The 20,988-nt window shown below is 42.1% G+C and overlaps 1 protein-coding gene across 2 annotated transcripts in view; it reads right to left on the bottom strand.

Annotated features, from left to right (window-relative positions):
• The window catches only part of MAP2K4 (mitogen-activated protein kinase kinase 4), a 78,478-nt gene that overhangs the window by 33,067 nt on the left and 24,423 nt on the right, over positions 1-20,988 (bottom strand). For both annotated transcript variants that reach the window (XM_061143509.1, XM_061143510.1), the window contains exon 2: positions 15,715-15,817. In XM_061143509.1, the coding sequence (XP_060999492.1) occupies positions 15,715-15,817 (103 nt within the window). The remainder of the gene's footprint in view (positions 1-15,714; positions 15,818-20,988) is intronic.

Genomic DNA, 20,988 nt, shown 5'->3' with positions numbered 1-20,988 from the left:
TCATATGGTAGCTTTTTTAGTTTTTTAAGGAATCACCATACTGTTTTCCACGGTTGTGACACCGATTTACATTCCTACCAACATTATACGAGAATTCCCTTTTCTCCACACCCTCTCCAGCATTTACTACTTGTACACTTTTTGATGATGGCCATTCTGACAGGTGTGAGGTGATACATCATTGTAGTTTAGGTTTGTGTTTCTCTCATAATTAGTGATATTGAGCATCTTTTCAAGTGCCTGTTGGCCATCTGTATGGCTGAGTACTTTCTCTGATAACTGTTCTTTGGGACAGAAACGAGCAACTTGTCCTTTAATACTGAATCATCACTACTGTATTTTAATTACTGTCCCTTCTTTGACCCAGACTAATCTATGAGTTTCTGAAATCCTACTGATGCCTAAAAAGTCAAAGAACTGTGACATAATGCTCTGGAGCATAATCAGACTGGGCACGGAGAAAAGTTTTATTTCTATCTAATGTGTCTAATCGGAGAAGGCAATGGCAACCCACTCCAGTACTTGTGCCTGGAGAATCCCGTGGACAGAGGAGCCTGGTAGGCTGCAGTCCATGGGTTCTCTGGGAGTTGGACACGACTGAGCGACTTCACTTTCACTTTTCACTTTCATGCATTGGAGAAGGAAATGGCAACCCACTCCAGTGTTCTTGCCTGGAGGATCCCAGGGACAGGAGAGCCTGATGGGCTGCCGTCTATGGGGTCACAGAGTCGGACACGACTGAAGTGACTTAGCAGCAGCAGCAGCAACGTGTCTAATAAAGCTGCCCATAGCTTTGTACACAGGAGGGTGGGCTTGTTTTTTTAAAGACACAGAATTGCACAGCCAAAGTGACCTGGGATGGCTGTAGCGCCACACCCCACCACCACGTCTATTACATACAGGGTTTTGCTGTGCAAATTCAGCAGCAGGACAAGCACCTGAATCCCTTCTTCCAACCGGATTACCCATTCCCCCCTGCAGCCTCACAAGCAGAAGAGAAATTTAAGAAAGGAAATCAATCATAATGGGAGAAAAGCACTATGAACAATTCCGTGTACACTCTTCGCATTTTCCTGTGCTATTACACAGTGACCTGCTTCCTGCTTTACAGATGTCGCTGAACGCACTGTTGACGTGAGTGCAACTACATGAGCCACGTGGCCGCATCTCACTGCCTGGGGAGTCTGTCTGCGCTGACCATGCAGGACCAGGGGCAGGAGCCCCCTGGGCCGGGCCCACAGCACCTTTTCCCTCAGGCCAACCGGAACGGTGGCTAGATCACTCTTTAAGAGGCGTTTTGATCTATTACTCTTAGAGTCGGATGTTCTTAGCTGTTCGGTAAACAACTGCTTCTTCTTTGGTTAGCCACCTGAGATAACATCCCCTTAACCACAGCTCTCTACATGGGTATTTGTTTTGTTGTTGCTGCTTCTGCTATGCTGTACTAAGTCACTTAGGCAGTGTCCAACTCTTTGCAACCCCATGGACTGTAGCCCTCCAGGGTCCTCTGTCCATGGGATTCTGCAGGCAAGAATACTGGAGTGGACAGCCACGCCCTCCTCCAGGAGATCTTCCTGACCCAGGATCGAACCCTCATCTTTTACATCTCCTGCATTGGCAAGTGGGTTCTTTACCACAAGCACCACCCGGGAAGTCCACTGCTTCTGCTAAAAAATTCTTTTTCTGTTAACATCCCTATCAACCCTTTGTTCTATACTGCACATATTTCTCCAGGGTGCTGTTTACCTTCCAATTGTATTTAAGAAATTACATATGCAAAAAATGCAGTAATTGAGGCATTTTAGAATCAATCATTCCCACCACATTCTTTTGCCATCCTGCAGTATCATCTAAGTTCACTTTCACATGCAATATGGATTTCACTCCACCACTAGCACTGTCTTTTTTTTCTCATGAATCACCCTTTTCAGTAATTCTGTTGCCTATTTATCCAAATTTGTTCTTTCCTCAATACTTTCCAATCCTTTTTAAGAAGTGCCATGATTTCTTCTACTTTATTACAAATACTAATATCATCCACACGAGACGTGATTTTTGAATGCTATGCAATATCATATTCAGAGATGCTCTCAGAGCATCGAAGATATGATTCCCTAATTCCATACCTCTCCTCCCATCTCACGATAAGTATCTTATGAAACTTGTGTTCAGGGTATTATGGAGCATCAGGAGACAGACTGACAACTTAAAAAACAGACGATAAATGGAAAGATCCTGAAGACCCTGGACAGCAGGCAGCAAAGGGCAGTGAGCACTGGGAGACAAGAAGTACACAAGCTGAGCCCTACAGCGCCCCAACCTGCTGCCAAGAGAAGACTGCACAGACTGCAACACAGGGAGGGCAGACTCAGGCAGACCCTCACGTGGAGGTGACGTGTCTGCGAGTCTGGGGAGACCAGTTCTCAAGGTAGTGTTGAATAAGAGAGCTGCACAGAACCCCAGAGACACGCAGGTGGGGGCGGGGGGGGGGGGGGGGGAAGTCCCTTGATCAGCACAAGCTTATGAGGAACCTATATAAGCCTGAGGAAAATGCTACCCAAAAGCATTACAGGGAAGGATATCGAAGCTCATACAACAATCCCTGCCCGCAAAGTAGAAAACTCCATATTCATGGGGGATTCAAGAAAGTACACAGGAAGGATCTGGTCTCACCTACCAAAGCTAAAGAGTGAGACCCAAAAGGATCCAAGTATTTCTCAGTAACTTAACCAAAGAAGAAAGCTCAAAAATACTAAGATATAAAAACAGCATGCATTCCATATCTGGCACACAATATAAAATCAAGTATGCAAAGAAGCAAGATACTAGGAACCATCTCAAGGAGAAAAAGCAATCAACTCAAAGTGACCCAGAGATGACAGAGAGGCAAGAATGAGCAGATAAGGACAATGAAACAGTGCTTATGACTGCATTCCATGTGCTCAAGAAAAAGAATGGAGAGAAGAACCAAATCAAATGTCTAGATGTAAAAACCACAAGGGGGCAGGAGGAAACTTTGGGGATGATGAACATGTCTGCCTTCTTGCTTGTGGTGATGGCTTCATGGGCACATACAGCAAAACCTAGCAAACGTACACTGTACATACGTGCATATTATTCTGTGTCAGTTAGCCCTTGATAAAACTGTTGAGAGGGAGAGAGACAGACTGGCTTCCCTGGACCCCACTCTGTGTGAAAGGGGTGTGCCTGTCACATGTCTACAGTTGGAAGCACGCAGACAGTCTGAGGCATCCAGGGCTCAGCGCATCACCAATCAGAGCACTGGCTGCTCCCAAGGCAAACGGACCACCCAGTCTCCTTGTTCTCCAGCACCGTGCTCTCCACTGACAGCCGCAAGTACAGACCACACCTCTCAGTCCATCTGCTGCTCCAATCCTTCCCTGCATCCACCTGCAACACATCTCAGAATGACCATGCTACCCAGCAGAACAGGTCAGCATCCATGTCTCCTCCTCCTCCCACCCTCCCAAGTTACTTTCTGTGGTTACCAAGAGGGGCCAGGACAGAAAATGGAATGAACATGCTCTCTGCATTTGAGACCAGGGGCTCAGGGGGGCCCCCTACCATGGGCAGTCTCTGCAGCAATGTAGGAAGAGAAACCCCGGGTACCTTTTTTCCTTTATCCTGTTACTGTTATTAGTAATCAGACACAGCATTTAGCATTAAGTTGTCTTAATTGTCTATGTTTCATATTTTCACCTTTAGCAGGTGGCTGCTACTCACGTATCATCTTGTACTACAAATATGAAATTACTTTTACAAAATCAGAATTTTAGTTCCTCAAGCAAATATGAACCAAGAGTCTGAACCACTTTTCATTCCTAACCTATAGCTAATGTTTGACACTATTACTATGTGAACTGTCTTTTAAATACATAACTATAAAACTATATTCTCAAGCTTCTAATATTTTGGGGGAGCATTTATTCAAATAAGCCAGTGAAAAAAAGATTTTATAGAAATAAATTTTATTAGCAGACACATTTAGCATTATTTTATATATCTACTGAAACCTAGTGTATTTTTGAACCTTGAAGTGTTAAATTGTTAGCTTGTGTAAACTATGATCAATCAGCTTAATCGCAACCTATGCTTTAAACCTTATCTCATTCTATTTCCTTATGTATACTCTAGGTGCCAATAGAAACATTAAAAGTTAAAGTCATTGTAGGTGGGTTTGAATTCTTCTCTAAAGCATACAATTCACCATGGGTGGCACTTAACACACAAAATATCTTGTTAAAGGAAGAAGAGAACTCCCATTTTACTGCTTCCTAACTTCTCAGTTTGGTATTCAAGATCCAGAGTCACAGACTAACAAAATCCCATTAGAAAGAAAATATGAACTTCATCTAGTCTCATCCTTCAGGAAACTGCCTGAGAGCCTGGAATGGGCTGAGCGTTCCTCCTCTGTACCCACATATGGTGAGACCAAGACATACCTAAATAGTAGGCTGGCTTGTATTGCTTATTCTTGGTGAACCCTAATTTGGATCCACTTCTAACCATCTTTGCTGAGTTCTGCTTAATTCTGTGATTATCTCCATTAGTCTGCACCAGGGGCCTGACTTTCAGGCGCACAGGTGAGGATGCAGGCACTAGGCAGGGGTCCCTGAGATCACAGAGCAAAGGGAGTTTTCTGTGCAGCTCCATCACTCCCACGAGAATCCCGTCTGCATTTGATTCTTCACTACGGGCAGTTATCACCGCTGAAACATTTCCAAGTAGACCCAAACACGCTGACTGAGGCTTCCAAGGGCTGCAGGGACAGAAATCCACCATCAGGACCATGGCTCATAAATGTGTTCAGAAGGTAGAGACATCACTGGCCTCACCTGCCCAAGCCAACAGTCTATACACTCTCATGACAATACAGAGGCTCTCCAACCAGAGTCAAGCCTGCAACTAATGGCTCTGTTCACTTGCTCGTGTATGAAATTTACTTATTTTAAATCATGTACACACTTCCCATTGTCATAATCTAGTCTAATCTCTCAAAATGCTGGTTCTTATTTTGGTTCCAACCACCTCTCAATACATTTCCAGATTCACTCTGCTGTTTCCTAGGGGGTGGGAGTTGAGGAGAGACGGATGGCGATGTTTAACAGCAGACGACTCTCATGGTTTCCCAGGAATGTTTTAGCACTTCTCCTGCGAATATTCCGGGACCACCTCCGCCCAGCTGCTTCTGTCTGCATCACAGAGACCGTGTGCTGTGACTGTAACTGCGCCTGTGTGTCCTGTCCTTGAAAAGTTAGTTTAACATCCTCGCCAGCAGGTCAACAAGTCTACTTCAGAGTATCTGCCTCATAGGTTTCCCAAGGAAACTTGCCAGGAACTGGCTTTTCTTAACGCAGCACATGGTCCAAGAAGCCAAAGCTCAGCTCTCCAACACCACGTGCAGTGAGCTCAGTCACGGCCCCAACAGAGACATGTCCCCCTGCAACCTCAGAAGGTGACCTTATCTTTACACGTGTAAGTAGGAAAATGGTCTCAAGAGAAGACTGTCCCGGAGTAGGGAGGACTCTAAACATAAGGATGAGTGTCCTTATAAGAGACGGAAAAGGAGAAAACAGAGACACACAGAGAAGCACAGGGAGGTCTGGAAGGTGGCAACTGGAATTTTGCGACCAAAACCCGAGGGACGCCGGGAGCTCCCAGAGCTGGAAACAGGACTGGGGGGAGAGGGGGGGCCCCCCTCTGGAGCCTCCAGACGAGGCACAGCCCCATCAGCACTGAGACTTCAGATTTCGGCCTCCCAAACCTGAGAGGACTCACTCCTGTTGCTTGAAGCCACCAAGTCTGTGGTAATGTGTTCCGGCAGCCCTAGGAATCCCACACGCCATCTGAATCACAAATCACCAAGCTTCTTCTGTCAAAGGACAGACAATAAATACTTCAGGCTTTGCCATCTATACAAGTGTCTGCAGCAAATATATGACTACATGGGTATAGCTACATCCCAATTAAACTTGATTTTCAAAAACACAGCAGCAGGCCACACCTGGCCCATGGGCCACAGTCTGCTGACTGCATAATCTAAATGACATCTAGTCGGCTAAATATCACTCATCATTTAAATGATCTGAGTCCTATCCATTCATTTATCTCATTGCTTCTCTTTCAAATTTACAATTATGCTCTGGAGGAGAAGAAATTTCAATTATCTACCCTAATCCTACAGTTTTATTTCCAGGATTTAATCTTGAGATACACTTCCTGCTTTTTCTGGAAAAGCCTGCCCAGATACCCCGGTAGAGACCCCTCTGTGGCTCTCCCTCTCTCCCTGCGCAGGGCAGTGAGGGTACAAGGCCGCACGTGCCACCTGGCCCGGGTGCCCTCACAGCGGCGGGGCCTCCAGCTGCAGTCGTTACCTCAGCAGTGGCCTCCTGCTTGCACAGAAAAGTGTGACTCCCCAAGCCTGCCAAGGCCTGCTCATTTTCCCCTGATAAATAAGTATCTTCTTGTGTCCAAAGCTACCTCTAGTAAGACCCCTTTATTATCTAATCAGCTGAAAATGTGTTTTCTCCTGTTATTTCATTATCACGTTCTTCTACTTCATTTACTGTTATCCTGACTTCCTCCCAATGCTGTCAAACATTTCTTTCTTCCCAAATTATCCCTTCCACCTCCTTCCCAGAGCTTCCTTGACTTTAGCAGGCACACACTAAAATGCCTCAAGCTGTTTCACTCTCTCCTCAGCATATAAATAGATATGACGTGTAAGCATCCTCAGACAGGAAAACAAACGGAACACATACCCTGCACCGCACTGCAACTGTTCTTCTGTGTCCATGCTCTTAGGATCTCTAGATGAACACTGCTTTATGCATCCTTCTGCAATGCAGCTCTGTTAATTCAGGAAATTTCCACAGTAAACGCAATCTGTCGGTTGCCATGGAAACTGCCTGCTTCCTGGCACTACTAACAAAATGAGTATCTTTGCTAAGATTCAAGATGAGGCAAAAGGAAAAGCTGAAAAAAGAAAGATTTCTAGAAGAATTGCTCAAACAATCCAAAGATAAACATTCAAATTCTGATATTCATATTCAATGAACAGAAAGTACTGATTGTACAAGTCCGCAGTATTTTGAAGTAGTAGTGATTTATGAAGTAGAAGTACTTTGTTTTTAGTCACAAAGGAAGAGAGTAATAGAGAAAATGCAACAGATGTTCACATTTACATCTTGCTGTGCGTCCCCTAAGAGCTGATCATTGTCGGCTGTACTTAAGGCTTATTACTGGAATGGCTTTCCTGGGGGCTCTGCTCCTTACAGGAAAGGTAGGAAGCACAAGTTTTTGTAAGATCCTTTCCCTATTTGGGCTCCAATCTCCACTGGCAGCTAATACCCCATCCCCCCAAGCAGGATAAGTTAAAAGTGTGCCTCAGGAGTCTCCACCAGTAGAAATAGCCTTCCCAGTACCCTCAGAACACTGGGCCTAGCGGGCCCCCCGTTCTCAGATATGCTTCCTGCCTCTCAAGCGTCTTTCCGATCTCGGCCGGCCTGTTGCTCCTCCTGCATCCAAGCTCGAACACCATGTTTCTTCAGGGCCCAGCCCTGGACCAACGGTCTCATCCACTACTGACAACTCCTCGCCTTTCATCCCCGGCCTGCACCCTTTCCTCTCAGCACCACATCTGTAGTTTCAACACCAGAGTGTGTGTCGTGTTTACCTCCTTGGGATCTCCACTGGGAGCTCCTGCAGTCAGTTCACACTTAACACACCTGAAGCTGAACTCCCTCATCCCTGAAGCTCCAGAACCAATGGTCCCCATCTCAGTAACAGCCACCGAACCTGTCATTCAAGCCAGAATTCTGGAAGTCACCATGAAAGCTTTCCCCTCTTCACAACCCATGTTCGAATTATTACCAGTTTCATTTAGGCTACCTCCCAAAATCTCTGGAATCTGTCCATTTCCCTGTACCTCCCCTGCCATCCACCTAACATCATGACTACCCGTTACATCTCAGCTACACCAGTGCAGTCTTACTGGGTCTCTCTAAGTCTGTTCTAGCCTCTCTCCAATACACTCCACTCAGCAGCCAGAATCATCACTGCAGAACACAAGTCAGATGCTGTCATTTGCCTGCCACAGCCTCCCACGCTGTGGGAGCAACAACAAAGTGTTAGTCGCTCAGTCGTGTCCAACTCTTTGTGACCCCTTGGGCTGTAGCCCGCCAGGCTCCTCTTGTCCATAACTTCCCAGGTAAGAACACTGGAGTGGGTTACCGTTTCGTTCTCCCAGGGATCAAACGCGCGTCTCTTGCACTGCAGGCAGATTCTTTACCATATGAGCCACCAGGCATTTAGTGTAGTTAGTGGGAACACCAAACTAAACACCAAAATGAAATTCATTTTCAGGAGACAGGCAAATCAACAGCATTTATCATATTCGTTTCTTTAAATAAACATCCCAGAATTAACACCCAGTACCTCAGCCATAAACTCCAGCTTAAGATGACACGAGTGACTCTGCAGGGTGGCGGGGAGCAGAGGACCGGCTCAGTCAGGCCTGGCAGCATGGCCCTCCGGGCACCACGGTGCCAGGGGCACCGCGGCCGAGCTGGAGAGGGGGCTGGGGACAAGATCAAAGCCCTCTGAGCTGTGAGACGTACACAACAGAAGCTGGGAAAGACTACCTCACACAGTCACTGTTCACCAGAGTCAAAAGTCAGCAACACCGAAAGGCCCATCAATGGAGAACGGAAAACAAAATGTTCTATATACATATAATAAAATATCATTCAGCCTTCAGAGGGAAATTCTGACACATATCAGAACACAGATGGAGTGTAACATTATGTCAAGTGAAATAAGCCAGACACAAAAGAACAAGTACTGTATAATTCCACCCATATGAGGTATCTACAGTGATCAGATTCATAAAGACAGAGAATAAAATTGAAACGGTGACTATAAGAGACCAGAAAAAGAGGAATGGGGAGTTAGTATTCAATGGACACAGAGTTACAGTTTGAGAAAATAAAAGAGTTCTGGAGATGAATGGTAGTGATGGATACACAACAACATGAATGCACTTAATGCTACTAAACTGTACACTAAGAAATGGTTAGAATGGTCAATTTTATGTTATCCATATTTTGCTACAGTAAAAAAATAAAGTTTGCTGCAGTAAATCTAAGCCAGCCAAAAATAAGTAGATTACCCCCATAGAATTTGACACATTTGGCATTTTTTAATTGGGGGTATCCTTGCCTGGAAAATCCCATGGACAGAGGGGCCTGGTAGGCTACAGTCCGTGGAGCTACAGAGGGGCATGTGCCTCCCAGGTGGCGCCAGTGATAAAGAACCCACCTGCACACTGTTTACAACAGCCAGGACATGGAAGCAACCTGGATGTCCATCAGCAGACGAATGGATAAGAAAGCTGTGGTACATTACAGCAATGGAATATTACTCAGCTATTAAAAAGAACACATTTGAATCCATTCTAGTGAGGTGGATGAAACTGGAGTCTATTCTACAGAGTGAAGTAAGTCAGAAAGAAAAACACCAATACAGTATATTAACGCATATACGTGGAATGTAGAAAGATGGTAACGATGATCCTATATGTAAGACAGCAAAAGAGACACAGATGTAAAGAACAGACTTTTGGACTCTGTGGTAGAAGGCGAGGGGGGGATGATTTGAGAGGAGAGCATTGAGACATGTATATTACCATATGTGAAACAGATGACCAGTCTAAGTTCGACTCATGAAACAGGGCACTCAAAGCCGGTGCACTGGGACAACCCAGAGGGATGGGGTGGGGAGGGAGGTGGGAGGGGGGTTCAGGATAGGGGCACTCATGTACACCTGTGGCTGATTCATGTCAATGTATGGCAAAAACCACCACAATATTGTAAAGTCATTAGTCTCCAATTAAAATAAGTAAAAGAAAAAGAAAAAAGAATCCACCTGCAATGCAGGCAATGAGGGTTCAATCCCTGGGTCGGGAAGATCCCCTGGAGAAGGAAATGGCAACTCACTCCAGTATTCCAGCCTGGGAAATCCCATGGACTAGAGAAGCCTGGTGGGCTACAGTCCTGGTGGGTCACAAAAAGTCGGACACAACTTAGCAACTGAATATGCACTAATTTGTACCTATAAATATCTCTGCCATCATGTGAAAGAGCCCCACCATAGAAACGTACAGACTCCAAATGACTGTGATTACATTAAAACTTCAGATGGAGAAAAACCCTTCTATGCTCATGCTGACTGATGGTTTTCACACTTAGGAACTGGCCAGAGATGTCCTGGGACTATTCTGGCGAACAAAGGTAGACAATACCACAGAACCTTCTCCCACCTCCACAAACAGCCCGTCAGGCTCATGCATAAGAATTTTACTTCAAGAAAGGAGCACGAAACTGGCTTGATTCCTATTCATTTTCTCTCCTCCGTTCCCTGCCACTCACCATATAAAATAATGTAAGTCCTTATCCCAATTCAGTGCCCGAACTGACACCAGAGGTGAGTGACACCCTGATGCTCACAGAGACCATCATCATGCTTAGGTAGAAACCAGGACTCCCATATTAATGAAAAGGTTAACCCAAGATAGTAAGTTGAGAATGTAAAGAATAAGTTGAGAAGATAAAGCTCCCACAATTTAACCAGGAATAAGAGCCTACGTCATTTATAATCACATTCTAAGATGTAGCTCTACTAAGTAGGCACAGCATGGAATTAATACTAGTGATTAACTGGTGACTTCAAAACTCCTTTTAAAACTACTTCCTAGATGTTCCAGGGCACAACTGAGCCTTCTTCTGTTCCAATGTAACAAAGATAAATGAGACCCTAGAGATCCTCTTGGTCTCAACAGATAAAGAGCCCCTTAAATTTACAACATATGGTTTCAAAATGTTTAGCTTAAACCCCCAAATGTATCTTTACTCATCATTATTTATTTCCAATGTTAGCTTTTGGGTTAGTGTTTCTTCTTTACAATCCTGATATGTGGTGAAGATAAAGGGCTGTTTTTTTAGAATCACGATGTTATGTGGTGCGCTCCAAATGATTCAGCACACTGAGCGCACTCACAAGTCACTCAGATGTGCTGCGATGAAAGCACAGTACCCGCAGTGGAGTACCTACTTCTGTTCCTGTCAGATTTTATATACAGAACATGACTTCAGCGTATGTCTGCCACATGTGTCAAACCACCCTTGGGGTATCAGAAAGACGTACGGTGCTGAGTATGATCCAATCCTGATGGAAATGTAAAGAAAGACAGACACACATTTTTTTCCTTTCATTTTTCTTTCTATTCTGTAATTTTACAGCTTAACCTTTCATTTAAAGAGCCAAAGGGCAAAATGTTATAGATTTGTTATATCTAGGTAGTAGGTATAAGAATCTCTACTATACCACTCATTTTTTTGTGTGTATGTCGGAAATATTTCTAATTTTAACCAATGATAATTAAAAACCAAGGTTTCTTGTTCGGGTGGTCTTATTCTTTAAGGACACACATGAAAAGAATGACTTAAAAAAACAAAAGGAAATAAAGAAACAGAGATTTAGGCAAATTTCTGAATACCTTGAAGCACACCGAAATATGCAGACAAAGCAAAACTAACAAATTCCAAGAGAAGGGACTCTACAGTTTCAAAAACTTGTCAGCCAAGAGCAGTACAAAACCTTGTTTAGTTCCTGCTTCAAACTACTGGGGAAAAAAAAAATGATGAAGTAATCACTTACTTGATATTAAAATAATAATATTATAATTGTGTTTTTTAAAAGGAGTCCTTATCTCTTAGAAACATATCCTGAAACATTTATAGATAGAATAACATGTCTGAGGTTTGGTTAAAACTAAGGAGGGCAGAGGAATAATAGTGGCCATATTAACTGCTAAAGCTGATTGACAAAATACATAAAAATTCACCTACCACATTCCAGTTTTGGATATATTTACAGCTTCCCATAATAAGGAGTTAAAAAAAAAAAAAAACTGAAATATAGACAATTGCCACCCACAACACACAGGAAGAGAGGAGCACAGAGCAGAGACCAGAGGCAGGCAGTGCTCCCAGCACGGCCTTAGAAAGGAACCACGGCTGGGGAGGAAGAGGCCCAGAGACTCAAGATGAAAACTGATGAAAACTCTTTCTAGAAGAAAGGTTTATCCAGTAATCTCCTGTCCCCCCACACTCAACCCATAATGAAAAGAGAACATGTCTCTAAGGAAAATAAACATACTATCTGGAAAAAACAAAGCCTCCTAGGGCAAATGTTGGCCTACTCAGTATCGCCTCTAGAATATTCCTGGCCTAACAACCAGTACTCAAACCATTCACAGAAATGTCAAGGCAACCTGCCAGCTGACCGTCTATGATCAGAGCCTCCAGTAAGTTTTCTAAGTTCCTCATCCTTAACTATCGATGGACAAGCAAGAATTACTAGACATGTGGAAAAAAGCTAATACGAAAGAGAAAGACAAGAGAAACAGTGCCCCCTGAGGAAACAGATTATCTGGAGAACAGAAGAGAATTTTTAAATTTCAGATTTTACATCGATAAATTAAGAATAAAATACCAAGAAAAAAGCCAGAATCAACTCTTAGACATAAAAGTCAATTGCCAAAACAGAACATTCTAGAGAAGGGTCAGAAAATTTTTAAAAATCTCCTAGGATATAAAGCAAGAAAACAAAGATTAAAAAATAAAAAAATTAAACACTCGGGGAATTCAGAGATATGAATTCAGAATACAAATTCAGAAAAACGAAATAACACACATTTCAGGAGGAGAGAACAGGAGAAACATGAAAGAATCTTCAAAAGAAAAGCAGCAGTAACTCGGAAACAGGTAACATGAATCTTCAGACTAAAACCATTCATCCGGTATACAGCAGGGTGGTCCAAACCTAAGCATACTCTGATAAAACTGAAGAACACCAACAATAAAGACAAAGTGGAAAAGCGAGAGAGGAATAGGCTATCTCTAAGTAACATCTCCGCTGCAGTAAAACAGACCTAACATGGCTCCCTCAAATTTATCCTGCGCAGACACTCACCAGAAAGCCCTTCTCCCGCTTTTCTCCACCTGAGCTCCTCCACGGGGCTTTCAAAACCCAGTTCCAACCTTGGTCCTCGGGGACACTTCTCCAAGTTGTTTATCTGAACTGCTCTTGCCCTTCCTGCACCACTCATTTGACATTTGATCTGTATTACCCCATGCCTTACTTCTTGAAGGGCTGCCTTCTTGAAATTTTATTTAAATTGCTATTTCTCAGAAAGTAAGGACACTGTCTTGTTTGTTGGTTTGTTTTTTAATCTTCCACGCCAAAAAGGATCTGAAACTAGTGCCTGGGATGAATCTTAACTTCATAAGTTGCTTATGTTTCATCTAATCTTGCTCTAAGTTCATTTTTAAAGTTTTATATTTATATTTACAACTAAAGTTAAAAAAAAAAAACTGAATGCAAGGATATTTTAGGAGAAGGAAACATTTTGGCACAGAGGTGCTGCTATCTTCCCTCGGTGGGGAAGATCCCCTGGAGGAGGAAATGGCAACCTACTCCAGTATTCTTGCCTGAAAAAATCCCAAGGGAAGAGGAGCCTGGTGGGCCACAGTCCATGGAGTCACAAAGAGTCACACACGACTGAGAAACTAAGCATCTTTTTCAAAGCCCCTACATACTGCAAGCAGTATTTTCTAATTGCAAACTTATCCTGAACAGTGATGAGCCATGGATTTTGGTGCCTGAGATGACACAGAAAACCCCACGGAGGCGGGTGGGAGGTAGGAGATGTGCCAGTCCACTAAGCAGGGAAAAACTGTCTTTGACGAGCATCAATTTTAGTAGTTGCCTATTCCCCAAACAGACCAGTGCAATAGCAAAACTCCACGGCAGGGTCTAAACCGTGTACATACCAGAACCAAATTCGAAAGATTCTACCACAAAGTAAAAATGTCTGCTACTGTCTCCTCTCTAACTTTTAACACCTGAGAAGAGACAAGAAAGAAACCCAGCTGGTTACAGGACTGCTATGAAGTAGTAGGTTTAAAAAAGAGAAAGGGCCGAGGGGAAGGAGGGACCTGATTGACTTAAATTTTGGAAGAACGTTTACTTTCACACTGTTTACTGTTTAAAAAAAAAAAAAATTTGTCCATGAATTCCCCTAGACATGAAGAAAGTCATGAGAGAAGAGAGTACAGATAAGGGAATGTTTTTCTAAGTTCTAAATGCAAATCAGGTTGTGTTTCTCTTTGTCCAAGGGGCTTTTAAAAAAGAAGAAAAAAAGGAAAGAAAGATTTGTTAAGTTTGGTGATTACTACATATCTTTTCTTTCTCAGATGTCAAACATGCAGTTCAGTTAGCAACCAAGGTAACAGAAAAGGACTTTGTTCAGGAATTAGCTTTGTGCTAGCTTTCACTAGAAATTCTAGGAAAAGAGGAAGGAGGTTCTTTTGAGAGTGTTTCCTTGCTGCTGGAGCTCGGACTAATTAAGCAATACTAAGAATTTCCTTCCTCAATATGTTTCAGAGAAGGTAAAAAGGTTGAGCTCTGACAAGACACCTCATTGCGAACAGCGGTCTAATAAAGTAGTCTAATAAAGCTGACAGACACCACACCCAGCCAAATGAACTGCTATCGGTTTTCATTTAAAATACCTTTCAATTCCCTTAAGGTGGCAGTTGCAAGCCTAAGAGCATACACACACATATATTCCTTCCTTCTAGACACTGATGCTTTAAAAATATTTTCAGCATCCCTTTGCAATACACTCTTCTACCAATGTGTAACTGTGCAAATATTGTGCATGCCAAATTTCAAAAGAAAACAGCAATAAACATGCCTCTTTGGGAAGAATAAACATATTTGTAGTCTAATAAAGTCTGAATGCAAATTGTTGAGGAATTATTACAAAGCTATAAAATAATGGATCTGACAGCTTTTTAAACTGTGTCTTCCACCACTTGCTTTATAGTTTTCAACACTAGAAATGGGTGAAAATGTTTTCTTTTCTGGACATGAGTAGAATGTAAATCTGTGGCTCTGACCCTTTATGTTCCTGCCAGGTTTGAGGAGAAGACATTATTATTTAACACATCACTTCACTTTGATTCAAAGGTTTCTGTAAAGTATTATTGTAATAAGATTGTTTTAAATTAACTAATATATTTCTACTACTTTTCAGTGACGTGCTATTACCATAATGTCATTTCTATTTTTCAGTTTTAAAGAATCACTAACACCTGCACACTGACATGTACAAACTCTTTCCATGTACCTTGACACGGAAATCTGACGGGCACTAGGTATATTCAGAATGGGAGTCAGCTTTGTCACCTAGCGAGTGGGGGTGATTTGCGCTCATCTCCAGGGGAGTGTTAAGCATTCTGAACACTACTCACAACTCAACTGGGAACCCAGGAGGAGCGGTATTAAACACCCCTCTCAGTGTTCAGTGGGAGGAATTAAAACAGTATAAATGTATCTGAGCCTTCAGCTCTTCTCTTACCTTCAAGTGAAACTTGAGAAAGGAAAATTGTGTCTGCCTACTTCAGACTACAGGATCAACAGCTTTTGTAAGTCCAAACAGCAATATTTCAAATAGCCCATAAAATAAAACAAATACCAACCCCTCGACTTGCAAAAATTGATAAAATATAATAACTTTAAAACCTTTGCTTGAGTTGAGCCTTTTATTTGATTACCAGAAATACTCACATGTGTGGGTTTTGAACTCCTGCAGGATTGGGATTCAGAGTAAACCTTGCTGTAGATTTGAAAGGTGGATTTGCAAAATTCAACTTCAGTGCTTTGCGTTTACCTAAGAAATAACAAATAAAAAGTAAAAGTTTCAAGTACTATAAAACAGGTAGGATTCTGAGGGCATAAGAAATTCACACCAAGACGTAGGAAATTTTGCTTTAACATATATTAACATAATATTTTGAGAGGTGGCAAAGAATTTCTCAGAATTAAGAAAAAGTAAATAAAAATGATTCAAAGTTGTTACTAACCACAAATCACTCATTGTCTCCAAAAGAACAGAAAACAGTGCTCAGTGCTTTCCGTTTATATTGTTCAGAGGTGCTAAGGCTTTTGCATGTAAAAATACCGCTATAAAAATCATTCTCCTCGGCAGATATATTGAAAAATACTAAAATATCAGCACCTTTCCAGTGTTACGTTTTAATTCTTTAGTTTAATAAAAATCATTTCCCCTCAAATGTAATATAAACAACTGAGTGAAGAATATAAAGCATTTCACAACCATGATGCTAAAAACATCATGGAACAGTCAATTTCAAGTTAATAACACAGGTAAGCCAAACCATCATTTCTCTGGGGCAATTTATTTGGCTTGGGAAGGGAGAAATTATCAATGTTTTATGTTATATTATTTTTTAAAGAGTCCTTTAAAAGCCAAAAAATTCAGAAAAGATAAAAATATATAATTATACACCTATAAGTATATTATAGGGTTTTAAAAACTTGTATATACACTTAAAAGTGCAATTATCCCAAAATAATCATTGTCTATTGCAGACTATTTTCTACACAGAGATTTTTTTTTCCTCTACAATCAAAATTGGACCACAGTACTGATTTGCAACATGCTTTAGTCACAGATTCTATTTTTTTCTATGTCAATAAATCTTACAAAATTACTAGTGTAGGGGTTTACTATATGGAAATTTTGTAACAGAGTTGGGTTTTTCCACATTTTTAGTACATCTTGGTTGCATGTACATCTTGAGGATACATTTTCCAGCACTCATTTTTCACAGTGTATCATACACGTATCTACCTATTCCAACAACATCTCTCCCATCCAAACCCCTTCCTGCCTCAGTGGATTCAGAAGAGTGGGCTCAACCCACTTGGCCCCGGGCTTTGAGGAGCCCCGCCGGCGGGCAGGCCCCCAGGGCAGGACCACGGGCTCCTACGGGCTCCAGGGGCGGCTCTCAGGGACGCGCCTTGCCACAGGATAACAGTGGTTCCTAAGGAGCCCACTGTCAGAAATAAGCGGAGTACAATGTGAACTTTCCACACAAGTTGTCCTTTTGGGTGCCTTTTTTAAAAAAAATAATTTTTAATTTGATCGTAAGTAGAGAAGGGATATTCAAACTATACATGCAAAAGGTATTAAAAAAGCAAACTCTATATTTACAAAAAAAAAAAATCTTTAAAAAATTAAATAAAGACTTGGAAAATTCTTGCAATATAAAATCAAAAACTAACTATATAAGGACATCACACAAATCAAGAAAAAAATACAAAAAATGGCAAGGGTATGAAAAGTTAAGCAAAACTGAGAAAAAAATTATGAAAGGTACTTAGTGACACCAAAAACAATTAAAGCTTTTGTTCATGTGAAACTGGAAAAGTTTAGAGGTTTTATTTTTGTACACATACATTTATTCTTTTAATGATATATGGTGATCAGATGACCAGGTAAAAGAATCACCAGCAAAATACACTGTTGGTAGAAGAAAAACCGTTGGGAAGAGGTTCAGCAGCGAACAAGAAGCAACTTTAAATGAGTAAGTTCTTTCATGTCCTGCAAACCTGTCTTTAAGGAAGGTTCAAAGGAGGAGGACCATTTGCAGGCACTGCTAGATTCTGAAATTGTTTGGGACTGCTTGCTCACTCTTTTCTGCCTTCAGTTTTCTCCCTTTTTGAATGAAAATCTCCCTAATGGTTATCCAATGCCTGACCTACCACTGTAATTTTTTTGGAAGCAGATAATTCATCATCTAGTTACCAGGTTCACAGACGGAGAAGAAATCGGTGTCGTGATGGATCATACTTAACAGTCTCACCCATACCTGACTGAGATGCTTCCAATGATGAGATTTGGGACCGGTGAGCTGATGATGTCTAGACAAGGTCTGGACTCGAGCTGATTTTGTAATGAGCCAAGACTTCTGGGAAATGTTGAGGCAGATGAATGTATTTTGCATGTAGGACAGATGTAATTACATAGGGACCAGAGGCATATTGTAGTGGGCAGAAAAGGTGGCCCCCAAAATACCAGAATCTATGAATGCTACTTTATATGGCAAATTAAGAACTTTTGCGATCATAAATTTGAATTAGCTCAATGCTAACAAGCTCCCCAAATCAAAGGCTGAACACCACCTGTCATGTGTGTGTGTCTGAAACTGACTGGTACATCACCCATATTCTCTGCATGGTGAAAAAGTGATAAAAGATTAAATGCTAAGGACAATAACAGAACACAGAATCATTGTGAAAACTATCCAAAGAAAGACACTAAAACTGGTCCGCTCTGCAAAAGCCCAATTTGACAGAACAGTAGCTAACCTTTGCAGGCAAATAAAACATGTCACTATAATTAAAACTTACTCAAATTGTTCTTTTGAAAATAAATGTTTCTATATAATACACACACACACACAGATTCCTTTTCACACTGCATTCACAATAAACAAAAATAAATTAGGGTCCTTAAAGGACATTTACTATATAAATGAACACTCACACAAGGAACAGAATGTGACTTACATAAATGAGATTTAAACACACTCTCTACTTCAGAAACACCTGCAGCTATCTTAAAAACAGTCTGAGTATATATTTTGATCTTTCACCAACAAAATACACTAAAGAATTCTATAAAAGTTCAAAGTATCTATAAGCAACAATGACTCAGAGTCTGAGATTGAGTTACATGACTTGTTCTCAGCAGTGCACCCTACATTTAAGAGGAGCTCATAAGGCAGTCTCAGTCTAGGGGAGGACAAGAACACCCCAGAAAGGCCAGCAAAGATGAGGTGGATGGTAAGGTACAAAGAGGCAGCTTCTACAATACTTTAAGGGCTATTTCTGAATCTCTGTAGGCATGAGCTTTTTTGTTTGCTTGTTTAAGCATCTCTTCCTCTATATTCATTCTCTAAGTAAGAATCTTTCTTAGTTCTGATCTTTCTTGTCTTTACCTCTCTTTCTCAAGGGCCCCAAAAAACCAAACCCTAAAGACAACCTGTCACCGGGTATTCAGATATTTTGACAAAACTACAAACAAACAGCATATTGGATCAATATGGATTTTTTTTCAATTGCCTGCAATAGGCAGAAAAGAATATAAGGATACTATAGATGGCTAGTGGAGATTTTTAGAAGCTAATAGGGATTAAAATAGCTTTACAAGTAATTTAAAGTCATTATCAAGAAAGACTATAAATTTGTGATTATAATCCTCCCTTTGGTAAGACTGTCACCAAATAATAAATTCCTAACCAATCAACAGAAATAAACAGACCCTCCCCTTTACCTGCAGTAGGATAGAAAAAAGGCAGGTCAAACACCTTATTTAAATGAAAGGAGTTTCCCACAGACAAGACTGTCTTTGTATACCTGAAACCCAAGTTCGGTGCCTGATACAGAAAATCCGCTCACATATTTACTGATCTGGGAATAAATCTGACAGGAACAGACCCAGACAACGAAAAGCATGGGTTAAATCAGCTGGAATCAGTTTCTGCTGTTTGCACCCAGGAACCCTGACTGATAAGGAAAACAGTATGTGTCCTCATCCAGTCATATTCCCAAAGTGCTGCTGTGTCCTTTAGGGCAAGGCTGGCTGACTTTTTTCATGCCATAATTTATATGACAATGAGGACATCTGTTCAATGCAGGGAGAAAATGAGAACCACGGTTGGCCCCGAAGCTGGCCGAGGTGGTTCCGCAGCCTCAAGCCCTACTCAGCTGCTCCAAGGACCGAGAGGTCCACCTTTCTGCATCACCCTTGAAATTCTGGTTTCAAGTTCTGCCTTAAGAGGATGCCAGTGACATTTACACAACCTTTCCAGTATCATCACTCTACAATTTATTCCTTACAGTTCCCATGGGAGGAGCATTCCCAAGCATGGGATCTTCAAGAATATTCAGAACGGCGATTCTGAAGCAGGAGAACCTGTCCAAGCATATCCATACTCACTATGGCCCAGGAGTATCTTTTGCTCTAATTCTGACCACAGAACAACTCAGAATATTGAGGCTGAAAGGAAGCCATCTTTCAGCTTTCAGATCTCTGTGGTTTCTGCAGTAGACTGTTACAGAAATAGCCACCAATGAACCACAGCTCCGTGTCCGTGCCTCTCTGCAACGTGACTCTGCTGCTCCTGCCATCACAGAGGGAAACTGTGTCCCTCCTCCTGAATCCAGGCAGGCCTGGGATTTGCCCTTGCCGGTTCCACTCTCACGCTCCTGCAGAGTTCCTGAGTCTAAACGGAAAGCAAGTCAGTCAAGCTTCCTGGACGATGAAGGGGCAATGGAGCGGGAGGCCTGAAGGCCCAGCCAGTCCAGCTGAGCTGAAGCAGCCCCAGCAGACCAAGGAGCTGAACACAGACATGTGAGTAACAAACAGAATCATGAAGAATCAAACAGTTGCTGTTTTAAGCCACTACTCACACGCCAAAAGAGCTGGCAGAAATGGAAAGGTGATTGGATCAGTCTCTCTGGAGGAAGCCCCCTGACACCACAGGGGACTCCCCAGAACCAAGGCCGGGAGTAGGTGGGAACCTTAACTACAACAGACAGAGCACTCCGACCATACCTCCAGGAATACTGGTGACTGATCTACAAGTATTCAGAGCACCCCACCAGGGGTGGGGGAAAAGAACTGCCTTAAACGCTCATTTCTCCCTTGGCTCTGAGTAACCTCATTTGCAAAACAGAAAGAATATCCAGAGTAATTTTTCAAGTTATCTGTAATCACCAGAAAAAGAGGAAGACAATTCCAACTATGCAACCTCAAACAACTTCAGAAATGAGGAAATAAAGTGGCAGACAAGAGTTTACTTTCATCCCGTTTTCTGCCTCCATTACTACTGTGACAAGTGCTCTCTCTTACATATCATGAACTCAAGAGAGTAAGAGAGGAAGGACATTGACTTGAAATCAGGAGAAACGGGCAACGTTGTCCATTCTAGGCTCGCAATCCCAGGCATTCCAAGCATTAAATGAGCCACC

The sequence above is a fragment of the Dama dama genome, chromosome 5 (genome assembly GCF_033118175.1).
Source record: "Dama dama isolate Ldn47 chromosome 5, ASM3311817v1, whole genome shotgun sequence".
In the NCBI taxonomy this organism is placed as follows: domain Eukaryota; kingdom Metazoa; phylum Chordata; class Mammalia; order Artiodactyla; family Cervidae; genus Dama; species Dama dama.
The sequence above is the reverse complement of the archived record's forward strand: the minus strand, read 5'-3'. Positions and strand labels throughout refer to the sequence as shown.